The sequence below is a fragment of the Danio rerio genome, chromosome 16 (assembly GCF_049306965.1).
Source record: "Danio rerio strain Tuebingen ecotype United States chromosome 16, GRCz12tu, whole genome shotgun sequence".
NCBI classification, from domain to species: Eukaryota; Metazoa; Chordata; class Actinopteri; order Cypriniformes; family Danionidae; genus Danio; species Danio rerio.
Genome location: NC_133191.1, coordinates 24093390 through 24118000, shown reverse-complemented (window position 1 = coordinate 24118000; position 24611 = coordinate 24093390). Strand labels below are relative to the sequence as shown.

General features: G+C 36.3%; 2 protein-coding genes across 7 annotated transcripts in view; both read left to right on the top strand.

The window, feature by feature from the left end:
- shc1 (SHC (Src homology 2 domain containing) transforming protein 1) overlaps window positions 1-21768 on the top strand; it is an 81404-nt gene extending 59636 nt beyond the window's left edge. For 3 of the 6 annotated variants that reach the window (XM_005169756.6, XM_005169755.6, XM_017351494.3), the window contains 8 exons: window positions 4796-4849; window positions 7324-7375; window positions 10576-10702; window positions 12226-12385; window positions 14133-14190; window positions 14518-14634; window positions 16322-16557; window positions 19246-21768. In XM_005169756.6, coding sequence (XP_005169813.1) covers window positions 4796-4849; window positions 7324-7375; window positions 10576-10702; window positions 12226-12385; window positions 14133-14190; window positions 14518-14634; window positions 16322-16557; window positions 19246-19374 — 933 coding nt within the window. In that variant the 3' untranslated portion in view covers window positions 19375-21768. Of the gene's footprint in view, window positions 1-4795; window positions 4850-7323; window positions 7470-8062; window positions 8299-10575; window positions 10703-12225; window positions 12386-14132; window positions 14191-14517; window positions 14635-16321; window positions 16558-19245 lie in introns of those variants that run through there. The other 3 variants (XM_073925487.1, XM_009292293.4, XR_012391713.1) reach the window with 2 other exon arrangements.
- A 563-nt stretch (window positions 21769-22331) lies between these two features.
- lenep (lens epithelial protein) lies at window positions 22332-24611 on the top strand. Its single transcript, NM_001302776.1, has 2 exons — window positions 22332-22837; window positions 24395-24611. The coding sequence occupies exon 1, from the start codon at window positions 22632-22634 to the stop codon at window positions 22821-22823; it is 192 nt and encodes a 63-aa protein (NP_001289705.1). The 5' UTR covers window positions 22332-22631; the 3' UTR covers window positions 22824-22837; window positions 24395-24611.

Below are 24611 nucleotides of genomic sequence, written 5' to 3'. Positions count from 1 at the left end.
TGAATGTGTGACTTGTTGTGCAGATCACCCAGGGAATTCCCTAAACCAAGTGTGTTTAAAAGCAAACATAATAGAAAAATGTACCTCGGCCACATAGTTTTATCTTGATTCCAATTTTAATCTCTTTTATGGAACTCCAACCCCAGCACTCCTCGTCACAAATACAACACTGTATAATGTGAACAAACTAACTGCCAGAAAAGTTGTCCATATGGAGATAGAAAATGGAGGCAAATGTATTCGACATAGGCATCATTCATTTGTTTTGCGGTATTTATTTGATATTGTTCCAAGAACTGCACAAAAATCTTCTTTTGCTTGTTGGTAATTTGTCCCTGTAACGATAATTAGTGTGAAAAGGAATAAAACTTTGGCGTCATATTACCTCGTAGCATTCATTTTACCTAGAAACTGCAGTTCACTGTATGTTTAAATATGTTTTTGCACAGTTTCATACAAATGTAGGCACGTATTTTCAATGAGCTTGTTAAGTCTTTCCTAAAAAATTAAAGTATTATTAATGGAAAATTCGTTTGTTTTAATGTACTTTTGCACTTTCAATCAAGATTCAGTAAGACTCCTTTGCCAGTGTTTAATGGCTAGTCACAAAAAACATTTTTGAAACATATAAAACCGTAGCCTCTTTTACACACACCGTTTTACAGGTAAATCAGCAGTAAATAACTGTTAAAAGACGTTATGTGAACAGAGCGTTTTCCAAAATATCTGTAAATCACTATTTACAATTTTTTACGTGTGTGAACAAAGAACAGGATTAAAAAACACATTCTGCTTTATCATCTCCTTACACATCAACATTGTATCAAATTTGACAGAGAATGAAATTAAAACAGCATATTCATGTCTATTTATTTATTGTTTCAGTCAAAAACAAATTATTTTAAAGTGAAAGTGAAACTAGACACATGTTGGAAAATTATAGAGTGGAGAAACTATGACGTCACTTCGTAAGCTAATCGGCTGCTAGCATAAAACTGGTTCCCTCGTGAAAATCCCTATGGACGTTTTGTCAAGCCAAATAATCGTCTCACGAAAATACAACTTTGAGCACTTTTGAATTGCAAAGCTAACATTAGGCTATAAATGGACTACAGAGCCCTCGGGACGCTCGTCTGTGACGTCAGCCCAGCCCTACTACAGACGACTTATCAAGTTTATTTTTAGAAATAATGTCCATGACAAAAAGTTAATCTCTCTGTTTATTATATTATAATCCACGGTATATATTATAAACAAATTAATATGCAAAAACAAATAGACCTATGTGCCTTTTGGATCGTTTTTGGGAAATTTTTGGGAAATACATCTGTTTTGTTTTACGGTTGTTCTAAAAGTTTTTAAACTGTGTAAAAATCTGGCTACATAGTATTATCATGAGACATATTTAAATAAGTGTATTGCTTGTGTGCACACAGTCCGCTTACCTTAACAGACGACAGAAATGAGGCGTGAGGAGGAACAAGTCTATCAAATGCCTGCAAGTTCCATCATGGACACAGATCAACATTCAATATTCCTTTTTTTGTCACGAAGTACAGTGAAAAGCTGCCCATACAGTCACATCTGCTATACATTTTATGGAGGAGTGTAAATATTGCAGTTATGACCGAGTTGAATGTGTTCAAATGAAGATAAAAAGACGTTTGCATTACTGAGAGCAGGAAAGAGACATACTGCACTAGTAAACAGTATCTTCATAATATTGTTTATTAAAATAAATGATCAACAAATGAATCTGTCTTGACAGCCTTTACAAGTGAAGTAATTATCTACACACAATCTGAATTCCCAATTAATATAATACTACAAACTATAAAATACTATTCATGAAAATACCTAAATAACAGACAAATCCAAATGCCCAACACAAGCGAGCTGCGCTCCAGACCAGATCAGCTTGATGACATATAGGGCTCTATTTTGACGGTCCATGCGCAGAGCAAAAACGCAGGGCGCAAACGCTTTAAGGGTGTGTCAGAACACATTTTTGCTAATTTAAGGACAGGAAAATCCGCTTCGCGCCGTGGCGCATGGTCTAAAAGGGTTGAGTTTATTTTCTTAATGAGTTATAGGTGTGTTTTGAGAATAAACTAATTAGAGCAGGGGTCTCAAACTCGCGGCCCGCGGGCCATTTGCGGCCCTCAGTGCAATATTTTGTGACCCGCGCCGACCGCTGTACACTGACAGAATCAGCGGAGCGGGGAGAGAGAGCGCTCCCCGCTCCGCTGATTCAATCCGTACACAGCGCGCTTGTCACTCAATGCGCGTTGTTGCGTGCGTTTTGATCAGCTGTGTTGTTGCGCGCGTACTCAAGAGCGGTGTTATCGCGCGCCTACTGAAGGGCGGGACCAAGGGTGTGTCGCGTCGCGGGGGCACTTATGATCATTTTGGAAGGGCACTTTCTATGCAAGACTAAAAAGGGCATGTGCTCTGCACAGGTTGAGCCCTATGTGTGCACGTGCCTGCCCTGCATCTTATATATATTATAGGTAGATACAGACTGGTACAGACTGATGTGACTGGAGTGGGGTGGGGGTGTTTTATTTATACATATATACGCCTTTTTTTAGGTGAGGGAATGGAAGTTTTGAGTGAGTTCCCCCACATTTTTCCCTAGGACTTCAATAAGTCAAAGTACAGGTCTAGACTTAATGATGATCATCTTCAAGCCATACTGAGGGTCTCAACTGCTTCCGCTCTAAAGCCAAATGTGGTTCAGATTTGTGAGAAGAAGCGCTGTCAAGTCTCTGGCAGCAAGAAGTAGGCAAAAGATGCCATGTTCAGAAGAACTGTTCATAATCTTCACTCAATGTTCTATTAATGTTCAGGACACTTCATGTTCAGAAGAAATAATTAAAACTGTTAATAATGACATTTGAGGACTTTTTTTTGTAAAATCCCTTATGCGGCCCAGCCTCACCCAGACTTTGCCTCCAGGTAAATTGAGTTTGAGACCCCTGAATTAGAGTCTCATCTCCCATTCCCTTTAAGAGCCAGCTGCGTCACGCCATAAGCGCATTCGCTATTTACAGGACGTAAAGTAAGTCTAAGTGGAAAAAATGAGCATTTCACTAGCAAACAGTTAACAGTTGACAGTTTTTTTTAACAGAAAACTGTTAAACAGAGCATCTACTGCGTGAGAATGAGAGATAATGGATCTACTTTCACTTTTGCTCTTGGATAGGGAAACCTTTACGCACAGACACCAATTAGTCTAAAAATAAATAATTGCGTTTGTTAAGCGCAAATATTCGTTTCAAAACTATTTCTAAATTCAGTTCTAATTTCCAGCAAACGAATAAATGAACAATAATAACGAAGTGTGCTCAAAAACCTGAGTTATATCCTAAAACACATGCTGTGCCCCATATGGTCTAAAACCTGACAGGTGGGCAAATCTAAGCTTGTTTTTGATTAAACAAATATAAATATGGATATAATAAATAATACTGCTAATAATAATAGCATTATACAAAAGCAAATTGTTATTAATGAACTGAAAAAGCCTCCCGAGATGAAGAAGACATAAAAGCAGTGATTTTTCATATTTATGTAGGCTAGAAAATAATGTTTTGTAATTTAATCCTTTATATTTATATCCTATATCTAATCTTATTATATCATATATATATATCCTTAATATTTAAATTTTTTATATGTAAAGATATTTGCCTATTGCTTTCTTGTGTGTATTAAGCAGTGTGTAAGCGAGGCGCAACTCTACTCCGGAGTTTAGACCCGGTTTGTTTTGGTCTAATGAAAAATCTATTTTAGTTTCTCAAAATAGCAACGCGCCAGCAATGCGCCTTAGAACGCCTTCCTTTTTAGACCAGAACGTCTATGGGCGCACATATGAGCGCTAATGCATTTGCTATTTAAACAGCGTAGCGCAACGCCTCAAAACCACTCTTGCGCCAAGCTGAAACTAGCAAAAGACTATTGCGCCGGGTGTATGATAGGGCCCATAATGTCCGCGACTCTGCTTGTAGCACCATTTAGCAACTTGATAGCAACCATCTTTTTAAAGAAGCATAACCGATTTAAAAATTCAAGAGTGTGCTGTAACTAATGTGTTTTATGTCGTAGAACAAAACGTGAAAGCATCTTGAGTTTGAGTCAGCCACGAACCTTATTTAAGCGATTTTACTGAAACCTCATACAAAAAACCCATTGACTTTGAGACGAGGGAACCGGAACTGCTAAAATGCTAACTCGCTTCCGGGTTTTGCATACAAATGACGTCATAGTTCCTCCACTCTATTAAAGCACTCACAGGTCTTTCATTCAAAAATTAGACATGGTTTAAAGTAGCCATTGGTTTCTCCATGGGGCTAATCTCCAGAAAATTGTCAGCATTTAACTAAATATGCTTGTTACCTAGAGACCCACTAGACGATGTAAAAGTTGGCGTTGTCGGCAGAAACAGATTTCCTCTGGCTTGTTTACAGTTTTTTTCCGCTTGCTAATAATTGCTGAATTATTGGCCAGGGTGTTTGGCATTAGCGGGGTAAGGTTTATCTGCATTTGGACTGCTCAGCAAGGCAGATGACTGGAGTAATTGCTCTACTGAAATGCCTTTATCTTAATGAATCTAAAGCTTGCAGAGTTTTACATAACTGCTCTGTTCCTCAGATGTTTGACCGCAGTCTCACCGCATCATTTCTCCCCTTGTCTATTACTCCGTCCATCCTGTCTTCTGCTGTGTTTGCTCATTCTTCATCTCATTCATTGTTTTTGTCACATTGTCCTCTTCTCCATCCCTCTCTCCTTACAGATTATCGCCAACCATCACATGCAGTCCATCTCTTTTGCATCAGGAGGAGATCCAGTGAGTCACACAGTCTCTCCATATGTCTGTCTACTTCTGCTTCTGACTCTATTCGGGATGTTAATCACTGGCCAACAGTTATTAGATGTTTGTAAAATATATGTAAAAATATGTTTGGTTTGGTAAAGAATTGTTAAATAAGTGACATTAGCGAATAGTTTGTTAATTTTGTCACCGGCAGTTCTAATACAAAAATTTTAGAAAACTTAAAACTTATAAATATAATGAGCCTCATGGTGGTGCAGTGGGTAGCACGATCAACTCACAGCAAGAATGTTGCTGGTTCGAGACTCGGCTAGGTCGTTAGGCATTTCTGTGTGATGTTTGCATGTTCCCCTTGTGTTCTCGTGGGTTTTTCTCCGTGTGCTCCAGTTTCTCCCACAAGTCCAGACATGTGGATATAGGTGAATTGGGTAAGCTAAAATTAGCCATAGAGTATGTGTGTGAATGTGTGTGTATGGATGTTTCCCAATGATGGCTGGAAGAGCATCCGCTGAGTAAAACATATGCTGGATAAGTTGGCGGTTCATGCTGCTGTGGCGACACCAGATTAATAAAGGGACAAAGCCAAAAAAAAAAAATGAATGAATGAATGAATTATAATATAATTTAAAAATTAAAATATAGTTAAAACACATTTAAATATATTAAATATAAACATATATTTAACAAATATATATATATATTATAAAATATGGCTAAATGTTTTTTTTAATCAATAATTTATTTTAAAATTGTTTTTTTTATTCCGATTTTTTTAATAGAATTTTTAGTTTTAGATTTTTAATTTAGCATTTAATTTATTATAAAATAATAAATACCAGTTCATATTAAATCAAATGTAAAAAAGCACAATAACACTAATAATTTATTAAAATAAATAATGCTGATAATTTTTTAAACAAAAAATTTTGTTAAAATAAATAATAACTAATTTAACTAAAGTTGGTTTAAAAATATACTTAAAATATTGTTTAGCCACTATTGTTAAATAAGAAAACCATCAAATAGACGTGTCAAAAGGTAACTTTTAAAAGAATTAAATATTAATTCAACATGAAATATATTATTCATAAATGTTTAACAAATCTATGGAGCATAAAACAAGTTCACTTGATAAACGTAACAGTACTTTCTTTCTCCATAAAGTGAAAGTCTGTAATTACCAATTTGGCATAAGATTCAAAATAAAAGTTGGTATTTAAATATATATATATATATATATATATATAAGTGAATTATGCATATTTATTGTTTGTATATGTAAATGCTCACATTTCAGTGTGTAATTGTACATATCTATATATAGAATATATTTTCAAATACAAATTCTATAGGAAAATAATTATATGTAAATATTTTTGTTTTGTATGTTTTGTAACTGTATATACAAAATAAATATTACACAGCACACCACATATTATGTAAATACAAACTTTTATTTCAAATATGATTAATTATGATTTAAATGTTTGGCAACATTATTCAAAATGTTCATCAAAATGTTAGCTTCTTCCGGGTGCTCCGGTTTCCGGCACAGTTCAAAGACATGTTCTATTGGATGAACTAAATTGTCCGTACAGTATAAATGTTTGTGAATGCAAAAGTGTATGGGTGTTTCCCAGTTATGGGTTGCAGCTGGAAGTGCATCCACTGCATAAATCATATGATGGAAAAGTTGACGATTCACTGAGGCGAACCCTGATACAGGTGAAGTCAGAATTATTAGCCCCTCTTTGAATTTTTTTTCTTTTTTAATATTTCCCAAATGTTTTTTTTTCTTCTGGAGAAAGTCTTATTTGTTTTAGTTCGGCTAGAATAAAACCAGTTGTTAACTTTTTATAAACCATTTTAAGGTCAATATTATTAGCCCCTTTAAGCTATAAATTTTTGATAGTGTACAGAACAAACCATCATTATATAATAACTTGCCTAATTACCCTAACCTGCCTAGTTAACCTAATTAACCTAGTTAAACCTTTAAATGTCATTTTAAGCTTTAAAGAAGTGTCTTGAAAAACATCTAGTTAAATATTATTTAGTGCTAATAATTCTGACTTCCAACTGTTTAAGGTACTAAGCTGAAGGAAACTTAATGAATAGTATTTAATTTTTATGTAATTTACATTTTATATAGACAGTCCTAATATATGAATAAAATGAATCTGTTAGTTGGTTAAGGGATACATCCCCTCCTACATTTGGATTCCTCATGACCTTCTCTCAGCTTCACTCTCATTCTGTCATCTTCGCTCATTCGTCGTCTCGTCCTGCTGTCTGCTCTCGTCTGCTCTTTTCTCCCACTGCTTCCTCTTCTGCTTTCTGCCCTTTAGTGAACAGACGCCTCTACTAAACGACTTACTCTCTTCTGCTAATCCCTCTGTTCTTTGTGTCTGCTCTCTAATTTCTCTTAATGTCCTCCTGTTCATTTTTCCTTTCTTCCTCTCCATCCCCTTTTCTCTGTTTCTCCACAGGACACAGCGGAGTATGTTGCATACGTCGCCAAAGACCCCGTCAATCAGCGAGGTACAAACATACTTTGATGCCTTAAACACTGAGTTTAATCACATCTATAAGTGTAAAGGAAATCATTGATTCTATTTAAATGGGTGTTAAAGGGGTGTTGTAAAAAAATAAATGAATGAGTGAAAAGAGAGGAGAGAACCCAGTCCAGGAGACTCGAAACAAGCAGAATTCCTTTATTGAGACGTGTTGGTTAATCTGCAGTCATACAGCGTCTTCAAGATGTCTATGTGTCTGCAAGAGCCTACTAGAGGTCCGCAGTCTGCAAGTTCTTTCACAAGTCTCTCACAAGTCTCACACAAGTCTGCAAATAGTCTGATTTAAGACAAAGATTTCATGTCTAAATTGTGTTCTTAGGAGGAGGGGATTTGGCTTAAACAAAGTATGCAAATTAAGAGTTGTGGTCGGCAGGGTAAACTGCTTTTTCAGGCCTAATCTCATCTTGTTCTGGAGACAGAAACCGCCTGACTATTTGATCGAAAAAAGAAAACAATAGACACCCCATGCTGTGAAACTGACAATTTGCATTACTTTGGCTTAGTCTGTAGTCAGCAAGGGAAAAGTTAAATGACCCTCCTAGCTGGCATGTCAATGAAATAAAATAATTAAAAACCAAAGAATATAACTTTTCAGTTATACGTAGATTATTGTTCATTTGGAATTAGTTGATAGAAATTTATATTTCCACAGGGGTCATAAATTGCCCATTTTATTATTTAATACTTCAAATAAAATGATGTTACTAATTACTCATCCCCATGTTGTTCCAAACCCCTGAGACCTTCATTCATCTTTGGAGTAAATTTTAAGTTATTTTATTAAATCTGAGACTTACCTAATCCTCCACAGACAGCAATGTTCCAGACTTGTTAAAATTGCAGAAAACGATAACTTTTGTGCACAAATAAACCCAAAATAGCAATTTCAAAAGTTTCTTCTCTTCAGTGTCAGTATATTGTGCATGTTCACAAGCACTGTATTTGTACATGCCCCTAGATGCCTGCATGCAACTTTCTCACAGTACAGTACATCTGAGGTATTTATCAACAGAGCGACCAAGCGCCCTATTGATAGTTTTCAGTCACGTAACATGCGCAGAGACTTGGCGGGCATAAAATCAAAGGGCCATAATGGCAGCTACACTAGGATCTCCATAGAAATGCAGCACAATTTGGTCATACTTTCATTTGTTTCAAACTACAAGTAATAATTGGACACAACAAAATAGAGATATGATCACAAAATGTAAATCGTGGGAACTTGCGATACACAAACTGTATCCATGTTCATTTTTAAATCATTTAAAACCATCAGATGATATACACATACACATTACAGTATTCTCACAGCTTGATGACATTCTGATTGAGCATATGATCTGTTTTGAGGATGGTTTTTGATATTTTTCCGAACTTTGAACATCCCTGGACCATTGCTGTCTATGGAGGATGAGGGAGCTCTCTTTGTTAACTAAAACTGAAAAAGGTCTCAGGGGTTTGGAATGACATGGGGATGAGTAATTAATAGTAACATAGTTTTCATTTTTGGGTGAACTAACTCTTAGATTTGAATGATCATACTTTAAATGAGCACTTTTTAGAGTTTTACCATTTTTTTTATTTATTCAGCCGATCTCAGGGTCTAGCATGAGCACCTTTAGCTTAACCTAGCATAGATTCTTGAATCGGATTAGACTATTAGCATCTCTTTCAAAATATTTTTGTCATAATTTTTCTAGTTTCAGCTTGACACTTCTGTAGTACTAACACTGACAGAGGCTGATATGGCTCGGAAACATATTTCCTAACCTGATTTCATGATCATTCCTGGATCAACATCTGTGTTTATCCTAGAACAACATTACAATCAGCCAATCAGATTGAACTATTATTGCCCTCTGATTTTGAGAATAATGTACAGTTATGGTTGGGTTTAGGGGTAGGGAATAGGATTCAATTTTTCAAACAAAAATGATGTTCCAGGATCAACATTCATGTTAATCCAGGATCACATCATACTCTGTAAAAATTTCAATGTGCGTACTACATTGAAATGGTCTTTTAATATTTTCGGCTAGAAAATTGTATGGCACATTTAAAGTTCTATAAATTATTTGTTCGTACTTACAGCTTATATTTAAAGCTCAAATATTCCCTGCAAGGCTCTATTAAAAGATTTTTTTAAACTTTGAAGACAATTCCTTTTGTATTTTAAGGTCAGATTCATTCCAAACACTTAATTGCAAGTACTCCCTTAGCACACCTATACATTTTTATTTTTAACTGATGCAATTGTTATTAATTGATCTTTTCATCATGTTCTCACATCTGTTTGAGATCTTGTGTAATGAACTTTTTGAATGAATAAATGTTGTGCATTTTTTGTGAGATTCAATTAAAAAAGATTTGGTCACTTTAGATCTTTTTGAAAATCCAGCATTGAATGTCTGATGTTTGGGAAAAAATCTGCAGCAAAATGAAGTAAATGAACAAAGGACAAATTCTCACTTTTGTTAAATAATTTATTATTATTATTATTATTATAAATGTTTTTTTTAATCATTATTTGCTTTTTTATTTCCGTGGCTCTGCCGGTTGAAGCAAGTTCATAAAATTTTATTGCCAATCTTTCCACAACCATCGCAGAGTCCCAGGGATTGAATAGAAGCTGGCTTAGATGCCCTCCTGATCCAGTCTAGAAATTAATTTAAAAATAAAGTCCATTGACACTTTCCTTATATTGGGACTTGAAGGAAAGCAATGCAAAGACAGTATTTTGACACAGTCTGGCTTTACATAGCATCTTTTTGTTTGTCATCTTTATTGTTGATGCGTTTCAACTCAAAAATGGTGGGCAGAGCTTAACAGGCAGTGATGTAGAAGCAGATGTTGATGGAGGTAGAGTTTTGGTTAAACATTTTGTAATAAAGTGGCTAGTTATTCCGCAACCTGTCAACTTAGTAGACTGGCTTCAATGAAAACTGTTTTAGTTTTAAAACTTACAGATTGTTTAGTCCAATGGCATTCTAAATGTGAAAAGATCAAGGGATATTTGATTTCTCAGTTTATGACCCCTTTAAGGACTGAATTGCTGAACGAAAAGGTTTAGCAGGATTGAATGTTTTTGGGTGAACCATTCGTTTGATGGAAGGAATGTCTACTTGTTCGGTCTTGATATATAATATCTTCTATCCTGTGTTGTAGCGTGTCATATCCTGGAGTGCTCTGAAGGCTTGGCTCAGGAGGTCATCAGCACCATAGGTCAGGCTTTCGAGCTCCGCTTTAAACAATACCTAAAAAACCCACCCAAAGTGGTCACCCCCCATGACCGGTAAGAGTCATTTTTGGACAAAAGTGCAAATGTTTACATTAATGTCAGTGTGTTTAGATGAGTGTGTGCACATTGATTAATGACGGTACCTCCCTAGGGTCTTCGGAAACCCCCTTAATATCCTGTATGTGTACGTGTGTGCATACACACCATTTCAAGCTTGTTGAACAGAAGCATTGTTTCTGAACGTCATTCAAGAGTCTTGAATACACAAGCTTGAAAAACTTGTCAGTGTTGATATGATAATTCATTCATTCATTTATTTTCTTTTCGGCTTAGTCCCTTTATTAATGTGGGGTCGCCACAGCACTACCTACTGCGCCACTGCATTGCCAGCATCTCATTCAAAATAATTTTTCAATTTTTTTCTAACTAAAGCTTGACATTACTGTAGTACTAACACTGACAAGAGGCTTATAAGGCTAAAAAATATATTCCCTAACCTGATTTTACCAAGTAGGACATGTTCCTGGATCAACATCTGTGTTTACCCTAGAACAACATTACAATCAGCCAATCAGAATTAAGGAATATATTTCCCGTTTATGTTAAGTTTAGGCTTACAGTTTATTCAACTATTATTACCCTTTTTTAAGAATAATCTACAGTTATGGTTGGGTTTAGGGGTAGTGAATAGGTATGGATTAGATTTTTCGAACAAAAATGATGTTCCAGGATCAACATAGATATTAATCCAGGATCACATCATACTCTGCAAAATCATAATGTGCAAACTACATTGACATGGTGTTTTAATATTTTTGGCTAATTCATTCTTTCATTCATTTTCTTTTCGGCTTAGTCTTTTATTAATCTGGGGTTGCCACAACACTACCTACTGCGCCACTGCGTCGCCCTTGATATGATAATATATTTTGAAATACAAACCTACACTGTTTAACAGTATTAAATCTATTTTAGGATTGTTAATTACAGTGGTACTAAAAATAAAGGTCAAAACAAGATAAATGACCTTCAATTTAAAACAAATTAGTGAAAAGCTAAAAATGAAAATGTACTCCCTATTAACTCTTTTTCAGGTGGTTCCAAGTTTCCTTCTTCTGTTGAACACAAAAGAAGATATTTGAAAGGCAGCTGTTTCCTTTGACATCCATAGTAGGAAAAACAAATACTATGGAAATCAATGGTTACAGGTTTCCAGCATTTTTCAAAATGTCTTTTTTTTGTGTTTAACTGAGGAAAGAAACTCATAAAGGTTTAAAACAAGTAAAGGAAGAGTGAATGCTGACAGAATGTGAATTTTTGTGCACTAGGATGCAATAAGGAAATGTATTTTGTTTAAAGTATTTTTACAAATGTAAAAATACAAGAATTTATAAACTTAGTTTTGGAAGATAATCTGATCCATTTGTTTGCTGTTCCCACTGTCATTTCGCCAAGCGTGTGTTTGTTTCTGCTGGTTTCACAACAAAGAAGTGCATCATTTAAAATCTCTCAAACAGCATGTCCATGTAAACATAATAATATAATATTGTGCTTCTTTATCTGTCTCCGTCTCTTAGCATGGCTCCGTTTGATGGGTCAGCGTGGGAGGAAGAGGAAGAAGATCTGGCTCCTCCGCCAGAGGTGCCATATTACAACAACTTCCCCGGCAAACAGCCTCCTCCTGGTGGTTTAGTGGACATGAGGACCCGTCCCGGACACAGTACAGGACCCACGCTGGTTAGACTCTTGTTTTAGTGATTCATCAAATGGTTTGCTTTAGTGATAAACGCGCACCTTTCATTGTCCTGATTTCTTTCACTGGCATTAACATGTTTGATCATTTTTGTCTTTCTGGTATGAAAATGGTGGTTAATCTGCAATTCTCAAAGGCTTGATTGTGTTTATTTGTTTTAAAAATATCGAATTGATTTTTACACATTTAACCTCTTTGTGGTTCTATTAAAATGTCATCCTCAACGTCTTATGATTGCTTTGCTGGTCCAGTGTGTTCTTATTTGTTGGCCTCCTTTTGCACATTGAAGGAAACGTTTCGCCAGTAACTAACTAACTAACAAACTAGCTAGCTAGCTAATTAACCTAAACTAAAGTGTTACTAAAAAGAAATCACAATCAATGACCTTGTTAAAGGGATTGTTCAACCAAAATTGTACATTCATTCATTAATTTTCTTTTCAGCTTAGTCCCTTTATTATTCTGGGGTCGCCACAGCAGAATGAACAGCCAACTTATCCAGCACATGTTTTAGGCAGCTAATGTTCTTTCAGCTGCAACCCATCTCTGGGAAACATCCATACATACTCATACTCTATGGACAATTTAGCCTATCCAATTCACCTGTACCGCATGTCTTTGGACTGTGGGGGAACATGCAAACTCCACACAGAAACGTCAACTGACCCAGCCGAGGCTCGAACCAGCGACTTTCTTGCTGTGAGGTGACAGCACTACCTACTGCGCCACTGCTTTACTCTTTTTGGTAGGGAAATGTCCTTAAGCTGGGATTCGAACTCGGGACGACCTGACATGCTACAGCACCATATGTCGACACACTAACCACTAGGCTATTCTGCCGTCCTAAAATTGTACATTTTAATAAAATACACAGAGAAAAAAATATTGTTGCAAACTATTTATATGGGTTGAATTTAAACAAACAAATTGAATGTAGTAATGTTTAATTTGATTATTTTATTTGTTTGTTAAAATTCAGACCAAATGAATTGTTTGCAACCACTTACCTTAAAAAAAATTGTATAAGTAAAGTCAATGAATATTTTATTCAGTGTATTACCTCACCCTCAAGTCGTTTCAGGCATTTATTTGAGTACAAAAGAAGATATTTTGAAAAATATTAATAACTTGTAACTATTGACTTCCATAGTAGAAAAAGCAAATACTATGGAAATCAATGGTAGCAGGTTTTCAACATTTTTCAAAATATATTTCTTTTGTGTTCAACAGAAGAAAGAAAGAGGTTTGGGACATGTGAATAATGAGTAAAGGATGACATAATTTTGTCTTGGTTGAACTATCCCTTTAAGACCCAGAGGATAGAACATACATACATTCAACAGTTTATAAATGTAATCTTGTTGTATTACTGTCTTAATACATTAAACATTATCAAAATAATAGATTTAGGAAATTAAATTTAGCATATTACAGCCATATATTCAAGGTGTACCGAGTTTAATTAAATCAAATATTAGTAAAAATATGTTCATTTGTTGTTTGAACATACTGAAATCAGTGTTGATGGCTCTTAAAAGTCTAAAAATGCCCCAAATTATTCCCAAACTAGAAACTAAAACTCAACTTACTTAAACTTTGGCTTCCAAAGAGAGACTTCAGGGTACAAGAAGCATGATTCAGTGTATAAAAATGAATTAAATTGCTTTGTTCATTCATGAAACACCCACACTGAATAAATATGTCACCATCCCACTGCACTGTATCTCCACAGCCCTATGGACAGCCGAGCCAGAACGACATTCACAAGCAGCCTCTTCCTCCACTACCAGGTCAGATTTACACACAACAATAATCCCTGTCCTAGTCATTTCATGCTGCCACACAGTATTTGTCTGTCATATAGTCACACTTCTCCTGCTTTAATTCCCCTGTCGGCCGAGACTGTCATTGTGCAGAGTGAGTCAGCGCTTTTTCTGCTACTGTTCGTTGCTCTTTGTTGGACGCTGCCCAAATCTATTACACAGCTCCTTTGAGAGGTGCCTTCTGGATCAGCGGCATTGCTGACAATAGAACGGCACCGCTTAAGTGCACTCACCTGAAGGTTAACTCACTTTAACTTCACCTTTGTTTTTCTTTTGTGTTCTTTTTTTCTTTAGTGGGTGTTAAGGATGGAGGCTTGTTTGACGACCCCTCATACGTTAATGTGGATAAACCCCGCCTCCCAGCATCAGCAGCAGCCAATGGAAATGCTCATAGAGACGCGTTTGACATGAGTGAGTGATGGATGCTTGGTGACTTTTTGTAATATTTTAATGATTTATTTATTGTGCAGGGTTCCCGATCAGGTCAGTGGTTCAGATTTTTACTTGCCCTGCCAAAATTTTCACTGGCTCCACCAAAAAAAAAAAAGTTATTGGCTATTTCTTAGCCACATATTTTAAATAATGTGTTAAAAGCCAAACATAATTGTATACATACATTTTTTATTCAGCAGGACATATATATGTCTATATAGGATATATATATATATATATATATATATATATATATATATATATATATATATATATATATAAAAACGAGAAGTGCCATGAGATTTTTAATGACCTCAGAGAGTGAGGACTTCAGTTTAACGTCTCATCCCAAAGACAGCGCTCACTTCACTGTGTTCACACCAGACGAGGAAAGCGTGGATATATTGTGCTATTCGCGTGTAAATAGACGCATGAACATTTGAGTTTACTTGCTGTTTTCGTGCGTCAAAATCGCTTCTTTCACGCATCAAACCCTGCTTAATTCGCGCATCAAATCCGATTCATTAGCGCGTCAAATCTGATTCATCCGCTTGAAAATCACTTCAGAACAGACGCTAATTCACGTGGTGGGCAGGGCTTCTGTCTGCCCGGTGACTGTAGCTTCATTGCTAAATGTCTAACATAGATTTTATTGAGAAAATAACAGTGTTTATGTGCTTTATGAAGGCTGAAAAACAGCGTTGATACGTTTGGAGCAGTTCACTAGATCCTTTCAGAGGTGCACCCAGCTCTGTGAGCTCATAAACTCCTCTAGAAACTTAAACTAGATGATGGAAGCATTTAGCGGTGCTTCTGACTGAGCCAAGCCCAGTTGATGAACTGTTGTTGGTGTAGACAGGGAATTTTCCCCCGGGACACCAACAACAGGCGCTACGTCATAATCACGTCCACACAAGAGCAAGCTCCTGATTGGTAAACGCGGCACGAATGTCCGCTGAAGTTTAGATTTTTGAACTTGAATGATTCATGCGAAAAGCGAGTCAAACGCGCAAAACATTCAATTTGCGCCGTGCCATTCACATGTATTGAGTCATTTGCTTCGCACCATGCCATTCATGCATATCACGGTGCAGGATGTCTATTCACGCCTTTGCCTTGACTTAACATGTAAATCATTCCCACTTGATGCTTCTTCCATGTCTGGTGTGAACACAGCATAAAAGTATAGTGTCCCCTTAACTTCACAGGGGCATTAGGGTTGAGTGCCCCCTGCTGCTAGTAACAGTATTAATTTGTTGAAGCCATGTTATACTAAAAAAAACAAGCAGACAAAAACTTGTGAAACAAATTTGACAAATTCTTTGTAACAATGAAAAAATCTTCATTGTCTGTTTTGTTTGTTTTTTATCGTATTGACCCCACATTTTTGTACAGGTTTCTATCATTTTACAAAACCAAACATTCAATAAAAACCATAAAGCATAATTTAATGAATAAAGTATGGACCTAATAAATTTTACGCTTGATGATAGCTTATTTACAATTGAATGTGGTAAAGCAGGGTAGTATGCTGTGTTTTTTCCTATTTTGAAAACAATACTTTGGTTTACTATACTTAGTAAATTAGTTCAGTAATACTGCAGATGTAGATTCACAGAGTAAAAATGCTCCAACCATCCAGTGATGCTCTGCTTTCTTTCTTCAGAACCGTTTGATGCAGCGCTCGTTGTGTCGGGTGCAGTGGCACTTCCTCTGGCAGAGCAGCTGCAGAACGAGCCCTGGTTTCACGGGCCTCTGAGCCGCAGGCAGGCCGAAAGACTCCTGACCAAGGATGGAGACTTCCTGGTGCGGGAGTCAGGCACCACACCAGGCCAGTACGTCCTCACGGGACAGCAGGGCGGACAACCAAAACACCTGCTTCTGGTGGATCCAGAGGGAGTGGTGAGTAACAAGACGAAATTTAACCACACATTATTCACAGGTAATAAGTGACTCTTTGTGAATATGTGATAAAGTATAGAGTATGACATAGTCTGTGTCCAAAATAGTACACTATGCAATCTGTACTGTGTACTTATGCATTTACACATTCAACAGAATAGTATAGGTATGTAGTGTCGTCCTAAAAGTAACACTAACACTTTTTTTTACTTGGCAGAAATTCAAAGCTTATCCCAGATAATGGTTGACGATTGTCAAATTAATGAAATAAATGACCGAACTACCAAATAACACCTGCCATGAGTGTAACCGCATTCACCATCGGAAGTCGGTATAATCATCGTAGGAGAATTTTACTTTCACAATCCAAAATAAATAAAGTAATCCAACATCAGTGCTCGAAAACTCCGCCCCTTCTGCTTCTGCGTCCATCATTCCACACTTATTTTTAAGTTAAATAAGTGCAAAATCAGGGTATTAAAAGTTCACTATTCAGTGAGAAGGCACTACTTACACCATTTATACCACAAAATGGTGTAGAATAGAGGATAAGTATGTGATTTGGGATGCACCTATAATCATTTTATGACTCCACACGCTTCTTTGATAACAGAGTGACATAATACAATCTAATATTGTTTTTTATTTAATTATAAACAGAATTCATGTGTGGGTAAAATTTACCTGCACTGGCGGTTTTCGGTATATTGACCTCAGCGTATTTTGTTCTAGTGTTAATTTGTTGTGCCATTATAGACCATTTTAATATGGTGATGACATTAGCCCATGAATAGTTTCTCCTTGTTGTATAGTTATTTTATAACTGTAACAGAGGAATTCAATCATAACTTTACTCTAAAACAGCTATCATAATATTATTTATCAATTTGTGGACCTATTTGGATTCTCATAAGGTATGGAAATGAAAAATGTAAGAGGAAATACTTTAGGACTAGTGTTATTGTTTATATCCCTCAAAATGGTCTATAAAAGAACGCTAAAATGTATTTAGTATGATAATACTGCGTTGCTTTACTCCACGTGATCCGACCAGAAGAATTGGAAGCAGTTGACTGTGGCATAACAAAAGCTCAGCTGCTTTCCTGCCACATCACGTCCATCTCTTATCAGCAATTGCTTCAGCAGTCTCATTTCACTTCAGTGGCTTTCAGTCTTGTAGGGTGTTCACACCAGACATACCTTGCATGAGTACATAACATTATTCACATGGAATAAGACACTTGAACATTTTGAGTTTACTCATTTGATTCGGACGTGAAATTTACTTCACAAAAGATGCAAAATCATTCCAGCTTTGTTGACAGATTTTTTTGGGAGGGTAGCTTTGCTTTATGTGAAAAAAAAGGCTGAATGGTGCAGTTTCTGGGTCCATCAAATCTTTCAGAGTCACATCCAGTGTAGTGATTTTTACCAATTCCTTCAGGAGCTGCACCTGTATGATGACAGCTACTAGAGCAAGACTAGATGATTGGTTAATGCTGCTCGAATGTGCACCAAAGTTCAGATTTTTTAACCTGAGTGATTTGAGAAAATCACACATTAAGCACATCGACTTAAAGTGTTCGAATATTTTCTCAAATGGGTAGCGACTTGGACCCGGAAACAGTGTTCCATACGTCACCGATACATCACGAGTGGATAGCCCCTTTCACATATAGAGACCTTTCTGAAAAAGGGATCATGTGTGAACAGACCCTTTTTGAAAATACCGGTAAATTCATTCCGGCAATTTTCTGGAAAGAGAAGTTGTAACATCACTGGTAATTTGCCGGAATGCTCTGTTTGAACGCAGGGGGAAAATTACAGAAAAGAGCCCGTTTGCGTTCAAAACGTGCTGACGTGAGACGTCTACTCCAGCCAATCTGGACATTCAGATGCATTCAAATCCATGCTGCTTATGAAAATAAAAGCCTTTGAACATTTTTCCAGGCACGTTTAGCTGCTAGATGTAAGTCAGATAACATTTCTATGTTCCTTCTTAATGCCAACTGTGTAAAAAATTTGCGATAAAATGCTTATGAAAAAACGCAGTTTGTTTACCTTCAAGCTCTGCTTCAGTTGCTTGATGTGTGCTCCGCTGAGCGCCAGCACACACACATATGTACATCTCGACATGCGAAAGTGTTCCTTCATATGTTTGCATCGAAATTGTTCACAATACTTAGCCATCCACAGAATTTGTAATGTTGTCAAATGTGTAAATATTTAGCTGCCATTCACGCTTCCTTCTTTGGATGTCTCTGGGACAAAGCAGCAGCATGAATGCTAAAGCTTGGATGCTACATGCTAAATACAAGTGAAACCATCAACAAAAGCCTGACCCCGTATATGTTTACAAATTCAAGTGCAAATGTTTAGAGGTAATTTCTAGTTAAGGATGTCAGAATTTACCAGCATTTTGAAATGGATGTGTGAATGGTCTTTTTTTTCTTTTTTCAATTTACCATTAAAGTCATTGCATAAGTTTTCTGGATATTTACCAGTATGACTGTGTAAAAGGGACTATTATGTACATATACTATATATATTTTTAATAGATTGACGATCAGTCATTAATAAATAGCATCCTAAATAGGTAAAGTTTGCCAGAGTTATGCATTTCCAATTGAATTTTTATCCGTATAGCGCGTTAATATGCCTTGTATTCTTTCCTTTGCCATTTCATAGGTGCGCACCAAAGACCACCGCTTTGAGAGCGTCAGTCACTTGATCAGCTACCACATGGACAACCGGCTGCCAATCATCTCTGCAGGAAGTGAGGTGTGTCTGCAGCAACCGGTCGATCGCAAAGCTTGAGAAACGCTTTAGAGAGAAATAGAAACTCTCCTTCATACCTTTTTTATTTTTGCCTGACTCTATCAGAGAAACAGTTTTTGTTCCAACTGGGAGTGTAAGCTAATCCCATCGTCCCAGAAACACTTGAGTTTTCTGCTGCATCAACCACCGGCCGTGAAATTACAAAGCGATGTAATCATTCTATTCAAAGTCTAAAGCAAACGTCGCTTGAGGAAAGCGATTGCAAAAAGCCAAACGAATAGGCTTCAAGAAGAGGAGCAGATGCGTAATGGATGTGACATCACTTCCTTCCCAGTAACCATGGCAACCAGCCAGGGCATTCTTGTCAAGAGCTGATGTGAATGTAGTAAAATTGCAGACCCTTTGTAGCACTGGAAAGATTCACATGCAGTGCGGTGGGCCAAATCCAAAGACACGTTAGCGATTAGTTTTTAAATCCTGTCGTCGCTGTGGTTTCAAGACTGTTGATGAATATGCAAAACTTTAAAGACAACACAGCTCATTCTCCATCAACTGAACCACATCTGTTGTCATTTCCATTGGAAGATCCCTTTTCCCAGTGTTCCTATTGAAGAATAACACTCAGAATGCCACTCATTCTCACTCACACCACATGCCGAACACGATCCCGTGGAGAAATTGGGAATTTTGGCCATTCGGGAAGACCCCTGATCATATGTGAAAGCTTTAGCAGCTCGGATGCTGTCTGGATTTTTTGTTGCCTTATGCAATTGAGCAGATGCTGTGAGGGACATATGCTGCCCGTATTAGGTGTGATAAACTGGTCTGTGGGAAAGGGGAACATGTTCGCTTTCCACACAACATCAATCTGGGACAAAAGGGATGAGAGAAAATAATATCTAAATGAAGTGCAATCTGCATAGATGGGCTGGTAAGCTTGAATGGGACTGTGGTTTGAGATCAAAGCCTTCTTATGATGTCATTTTAGTCAAGAATTTATATATTTGTTGCAATGATGTCATCTCGTTCTGACATCAGGATGGTTTTATTCTGCGAACAGGCTCTGTTTGTCTTCGTTTCCTCCTTTTGGTGTTTCTTCTGTTCGCATTGACAATCGATCTTCATGTGTGTGTATGCATATATGCATTCGGAGTCTCAAGTTACGAAACATGCATTATTTTGTCGAAAATTTACTTGAATGCATTTAATTGACGTGTATTACAAGCAGACACACCGTCCAGGCCGAGGTTAACACTCCAAATAAGTTCCGAACATGTCTTTGCAGCCACAGACTGGAAAGCAACTCTCTTTATCTTCATTTGCTCTGATATTGATTGTGCCTTTTTCACCAAACACAGACAAACCAATCAAACACAGCCGCCTTTTGTGATTCGTTGGGTAATCGTGACCCTTTCTTTTCTGAAAAAAAAAATCAACTGCAAAAATGACACATTGCTTTATTGAGACTTACTACAGGTTTTCGGAAAGCATGCTTAATTTCTTCTGCAGGCTAATTGTGCTATGCTGTGCTTCGATCTCTTGGTCAGTATCATGTTATGTTGCTTAAGCTTACGTTGGTGAATAAACATCTTATTTCATCTCTCATTTGGAGACTGACATGGCCTGTAAGAGAAGGTGTAAATAATACTACGCGATTAATGTCATTCACTGTGTTGAATCAGTCTGTAAAACTCACAGGATTGTACTGGGTGAAAAAAACAAAGGTGTAAGATTTGACAATGCAGTCACATCGTGTTTATAACACAAATCTATGTAAATGATAAGAATTTGCTTCGTCAGATGTACAAAGACCTTTATCTGGATGCTTTATCAATCTGAAATGGGCAATTGTTCTGTTCTTAGTTGTTTTTCATGGATGTAATTTGTGAATTTTGAGTCATTGGTCAGCATTCATTCAGCATGACAATTTCAGGCAGATTCCAGCTGCGGCTGTGTGTGACAGGTTTCAGCCTGGTGTAATTCAAAGATACGCATTGAATGGGTTTTTTAAGCATTTGACGTCACACTTTTTATGTGCTGATGGCACCACAGATCTGTTCACTAACTGCTAATGGAGTTTAAACAGTGTATGTGTGTGTTGGCTGGAATGGTCTGGAATAATCTGGCTTTTACATTTGACTCGCCACTGAACTGTTTGCTCATTTTCATATTTCACAGCGGCCTTTTGTTGCATGGAAACACTTCCTGTTATTGTGGTCATGACGGTGACTTTTGTGTTGTGGTTAGCTGTTTGCTATTTTCTAAGCCAAATGCGTTTATTTCTTGTTTGCCTATATAAATGTTGCTTCTTTTTTAAATACATGTTTTTGGGTATTTCAGTAATTCTTTTTATGTTGATGTTATTTGGAAAAACATAAACGTTTACACCTGTATCAAATGATAGATTACATATATAAATACATATATCATTCACCTTTTTGTTGTGTTTCATTTAAACTCTACCCTAATTTTAAAAAAGACTTTTAAAATGATAAAACATTTTGTTTGAGCTATCTGATTTGATCAGGCCTAACAATCTTCAGTTAATTTAACATAAATCTGTTGTCGAAGGGGTTCTGTGGCCCTCAGATTCTTATTGTGCTGTTGTTTTCTTTAAAATTAATTAATTCAAATATTTATTTTTTGTTTAGCTTTTTTTAAAGGAATGATGTTTGAGTTTTTGTTTATATTTGACAACATTTTTAAAAACTATATTACAAAATAATAATAATAATAATAATAATAATACATAACACTATAGCGTGGACTAGCATAAATAATTAGATTTTTACTAACGTTGCTAAAGATAAATAAAATCTTTAAATAGCTATGTTGTTGTAGTTCGTGGTCAAAAGTAGAGTACATTACTACAAATTCCATAAATTGATCGTTGTAACCAAACTGTTAGGGCTAAGATGACACTAGAACAGTCTGTTTATGTGCTCGCTGTTTGGGCAATATGTTGACAGTTATTCAGGACCTTCCATTGAACAGTAGAGGAATTAGAGATGAACAAAAGCTAGATGAGAGATGCTGTGAAGCCATTGTTGTGCAATAGCAGGTCGACAGTCAGCCAGCGTTTTCCAGAGCTGAATAAAACCCATTTCACGGGGGCACCGAGTCCACGAATCCGCAGAGCTTCAGGACTTTCGTGTGAAGAGCAGCTCCAGCTGAAGCAAACCGTGGAGACGCAGAACGCGCAGACGCGGCACAGTAGCTCCGGGCCCGCGCTCCTCCATCTCCTCCCGCCGAACATCGCTCGCGCTCTCCGGTCGACGCTGCAGCGGTGGAGGGAGATGCAGCCTCAGCGGCCGCTGCCCCAGGCTATGCCCTCCTCACCGGGCCGAAACCTCGGAGACGCGGCCCTCGGGACGGGCACTGGGAAGAGACTGCTGGGGGGAAATATGGCTTATGGGGTCATCCAATCGCTGAAAGAGTGCCTGTACTTCCTGCTCTGCTGCTGGTGTATTAAAGAGATCTTGGACTGATGGAGAACTCACAGGTGCTGTATGGAGGGCACAATAATTGTTTATACATAATGAATATATATATATATATATATATATATATATATATATATATATATATATATATATATATATATATATATATATATATATATATATATATATATATATATATATATATGTTAAATATTTTGAATGAACTTTTTCGCTTTTTCAGTTTCAATTAAAACTTGGATGTGATTAAAAACTATTTTAAAAAAAATGGAAAGGGGAGAGGGTGCTTATAATATGGGGTTAATAATTTGTATAGCCTATATTCGACCTTAAAATAGCTTTATTTTTATGTAGATTTGAAGTTTTATTATTAATATTTAAATGTGTTAATCATCTAGAATATAATTACATGTAATAATAATAACATTCACATACAGCTTTATTTTGATTGCCAAAATGAAACATTTATATGCTATTTTTAATCGTGTAAATTTGATCAATAACATTAGTAACAATACAATTTAGTTATGTTGGCATAGTCATTTAAATATGTCAGGTTCCAAGATAGTAATGTTGAACAAAGCTTAAATGCATTTGGTTAAAAGAGGAGGCATCTCATTTTGTCTGCCTCAAATGCATTATTTCAAAATCAAAGTATTGGTTTATTTTATTTTTTTTAAATAACTTGTAAAAAAGAAAAGTAAAACTTTTGTAAAAATGAAAGAACAAACTGATTAAAATGTAAAATAATCAAAAATTAATCGTGTATATATATATTTTTAAATGACTGAAACCAGGTAAAATACAGGGGTTAGAATGATGGTAAATTCATCACAATTAAATTTAGTATTTTTATGTTAAATGATTCTTGTTCTGAATACACCTGACAAGATTTTTTTGTGTATATTCAGAACAATATTAATACAGCATATCTACAAATCATGATATAATTATTATCATTAAAAATGTATTGGAGGAAAATGAAAGCTGTTTAATTTTACATTTTTCATGAGTCCAACATCCAGCTGTGCAAGAAAATATACAATCATATGTAAGACATCTATCACTACTGCATTGTTGAGAAAACATTTACAAGAAACTTTTATTTGAAATCTTAGACCTTGAAACAAAAAAAGACCAATTAAAGGTATGAAGCACCAAAAGCGTACCATATTAAAATTGATTTAAAAGCTATTTTGGCTAAAATCATAAAGTGTGGTGATGACCATCTGACAAGCTAATTTAGAATAGTGCTTAAACTGGCACTAAACTGCAGTAATTGATTATAATTTGCATCTAAATGCAAAAAGGTTCACTTTTTTGAGAAAAAAGGTCCACAACTTTCACCAGGCTGGCCACAGGCCTGTAAAACCTGCTTTCATTTTTAACCCATTCTCTAAAACTGATCAAGGGCTCACTACTATTACAGCTGACTTTGCTGATGTGTTTGGAGCCTACCGTTATTATTTTTACGTGCCTTTCTATAGGCAACCCCAAATTATATTATTCAAAATGCTGAATAAATCTCTTAATACAAATCAGATCATGTTTAAAGTAGCAGTGCAGCGATATTCATTGTGTTCTCTTATATTTTTCAGAGCCGTTGAGCCAGTGGATGATTCATCACAAAGATGTGTTGATGCTTCGGCCTGAATCCAGATCTTTTCACGCATGCATAAACACACATGCTTCATTAGCCTTCTGTTACTAATGCACTTTAAAGCAGCACATTCACATAGACAACATCTCTTTCAACATGGTGTAGAAATTGAAAACTGTGCAATTAATAATAAAATCAAACTGTTTGTGAAACAA

Excerpts from the sequence above, each read along its gene's own strand:
- lenep (NM_001302776.1), top strand. The coding sequence starts at position 22,632 with ATGCAGCCTCAGCGGCCGCTGCCCCAGGCTATGCCCTCCTCACCGGGC.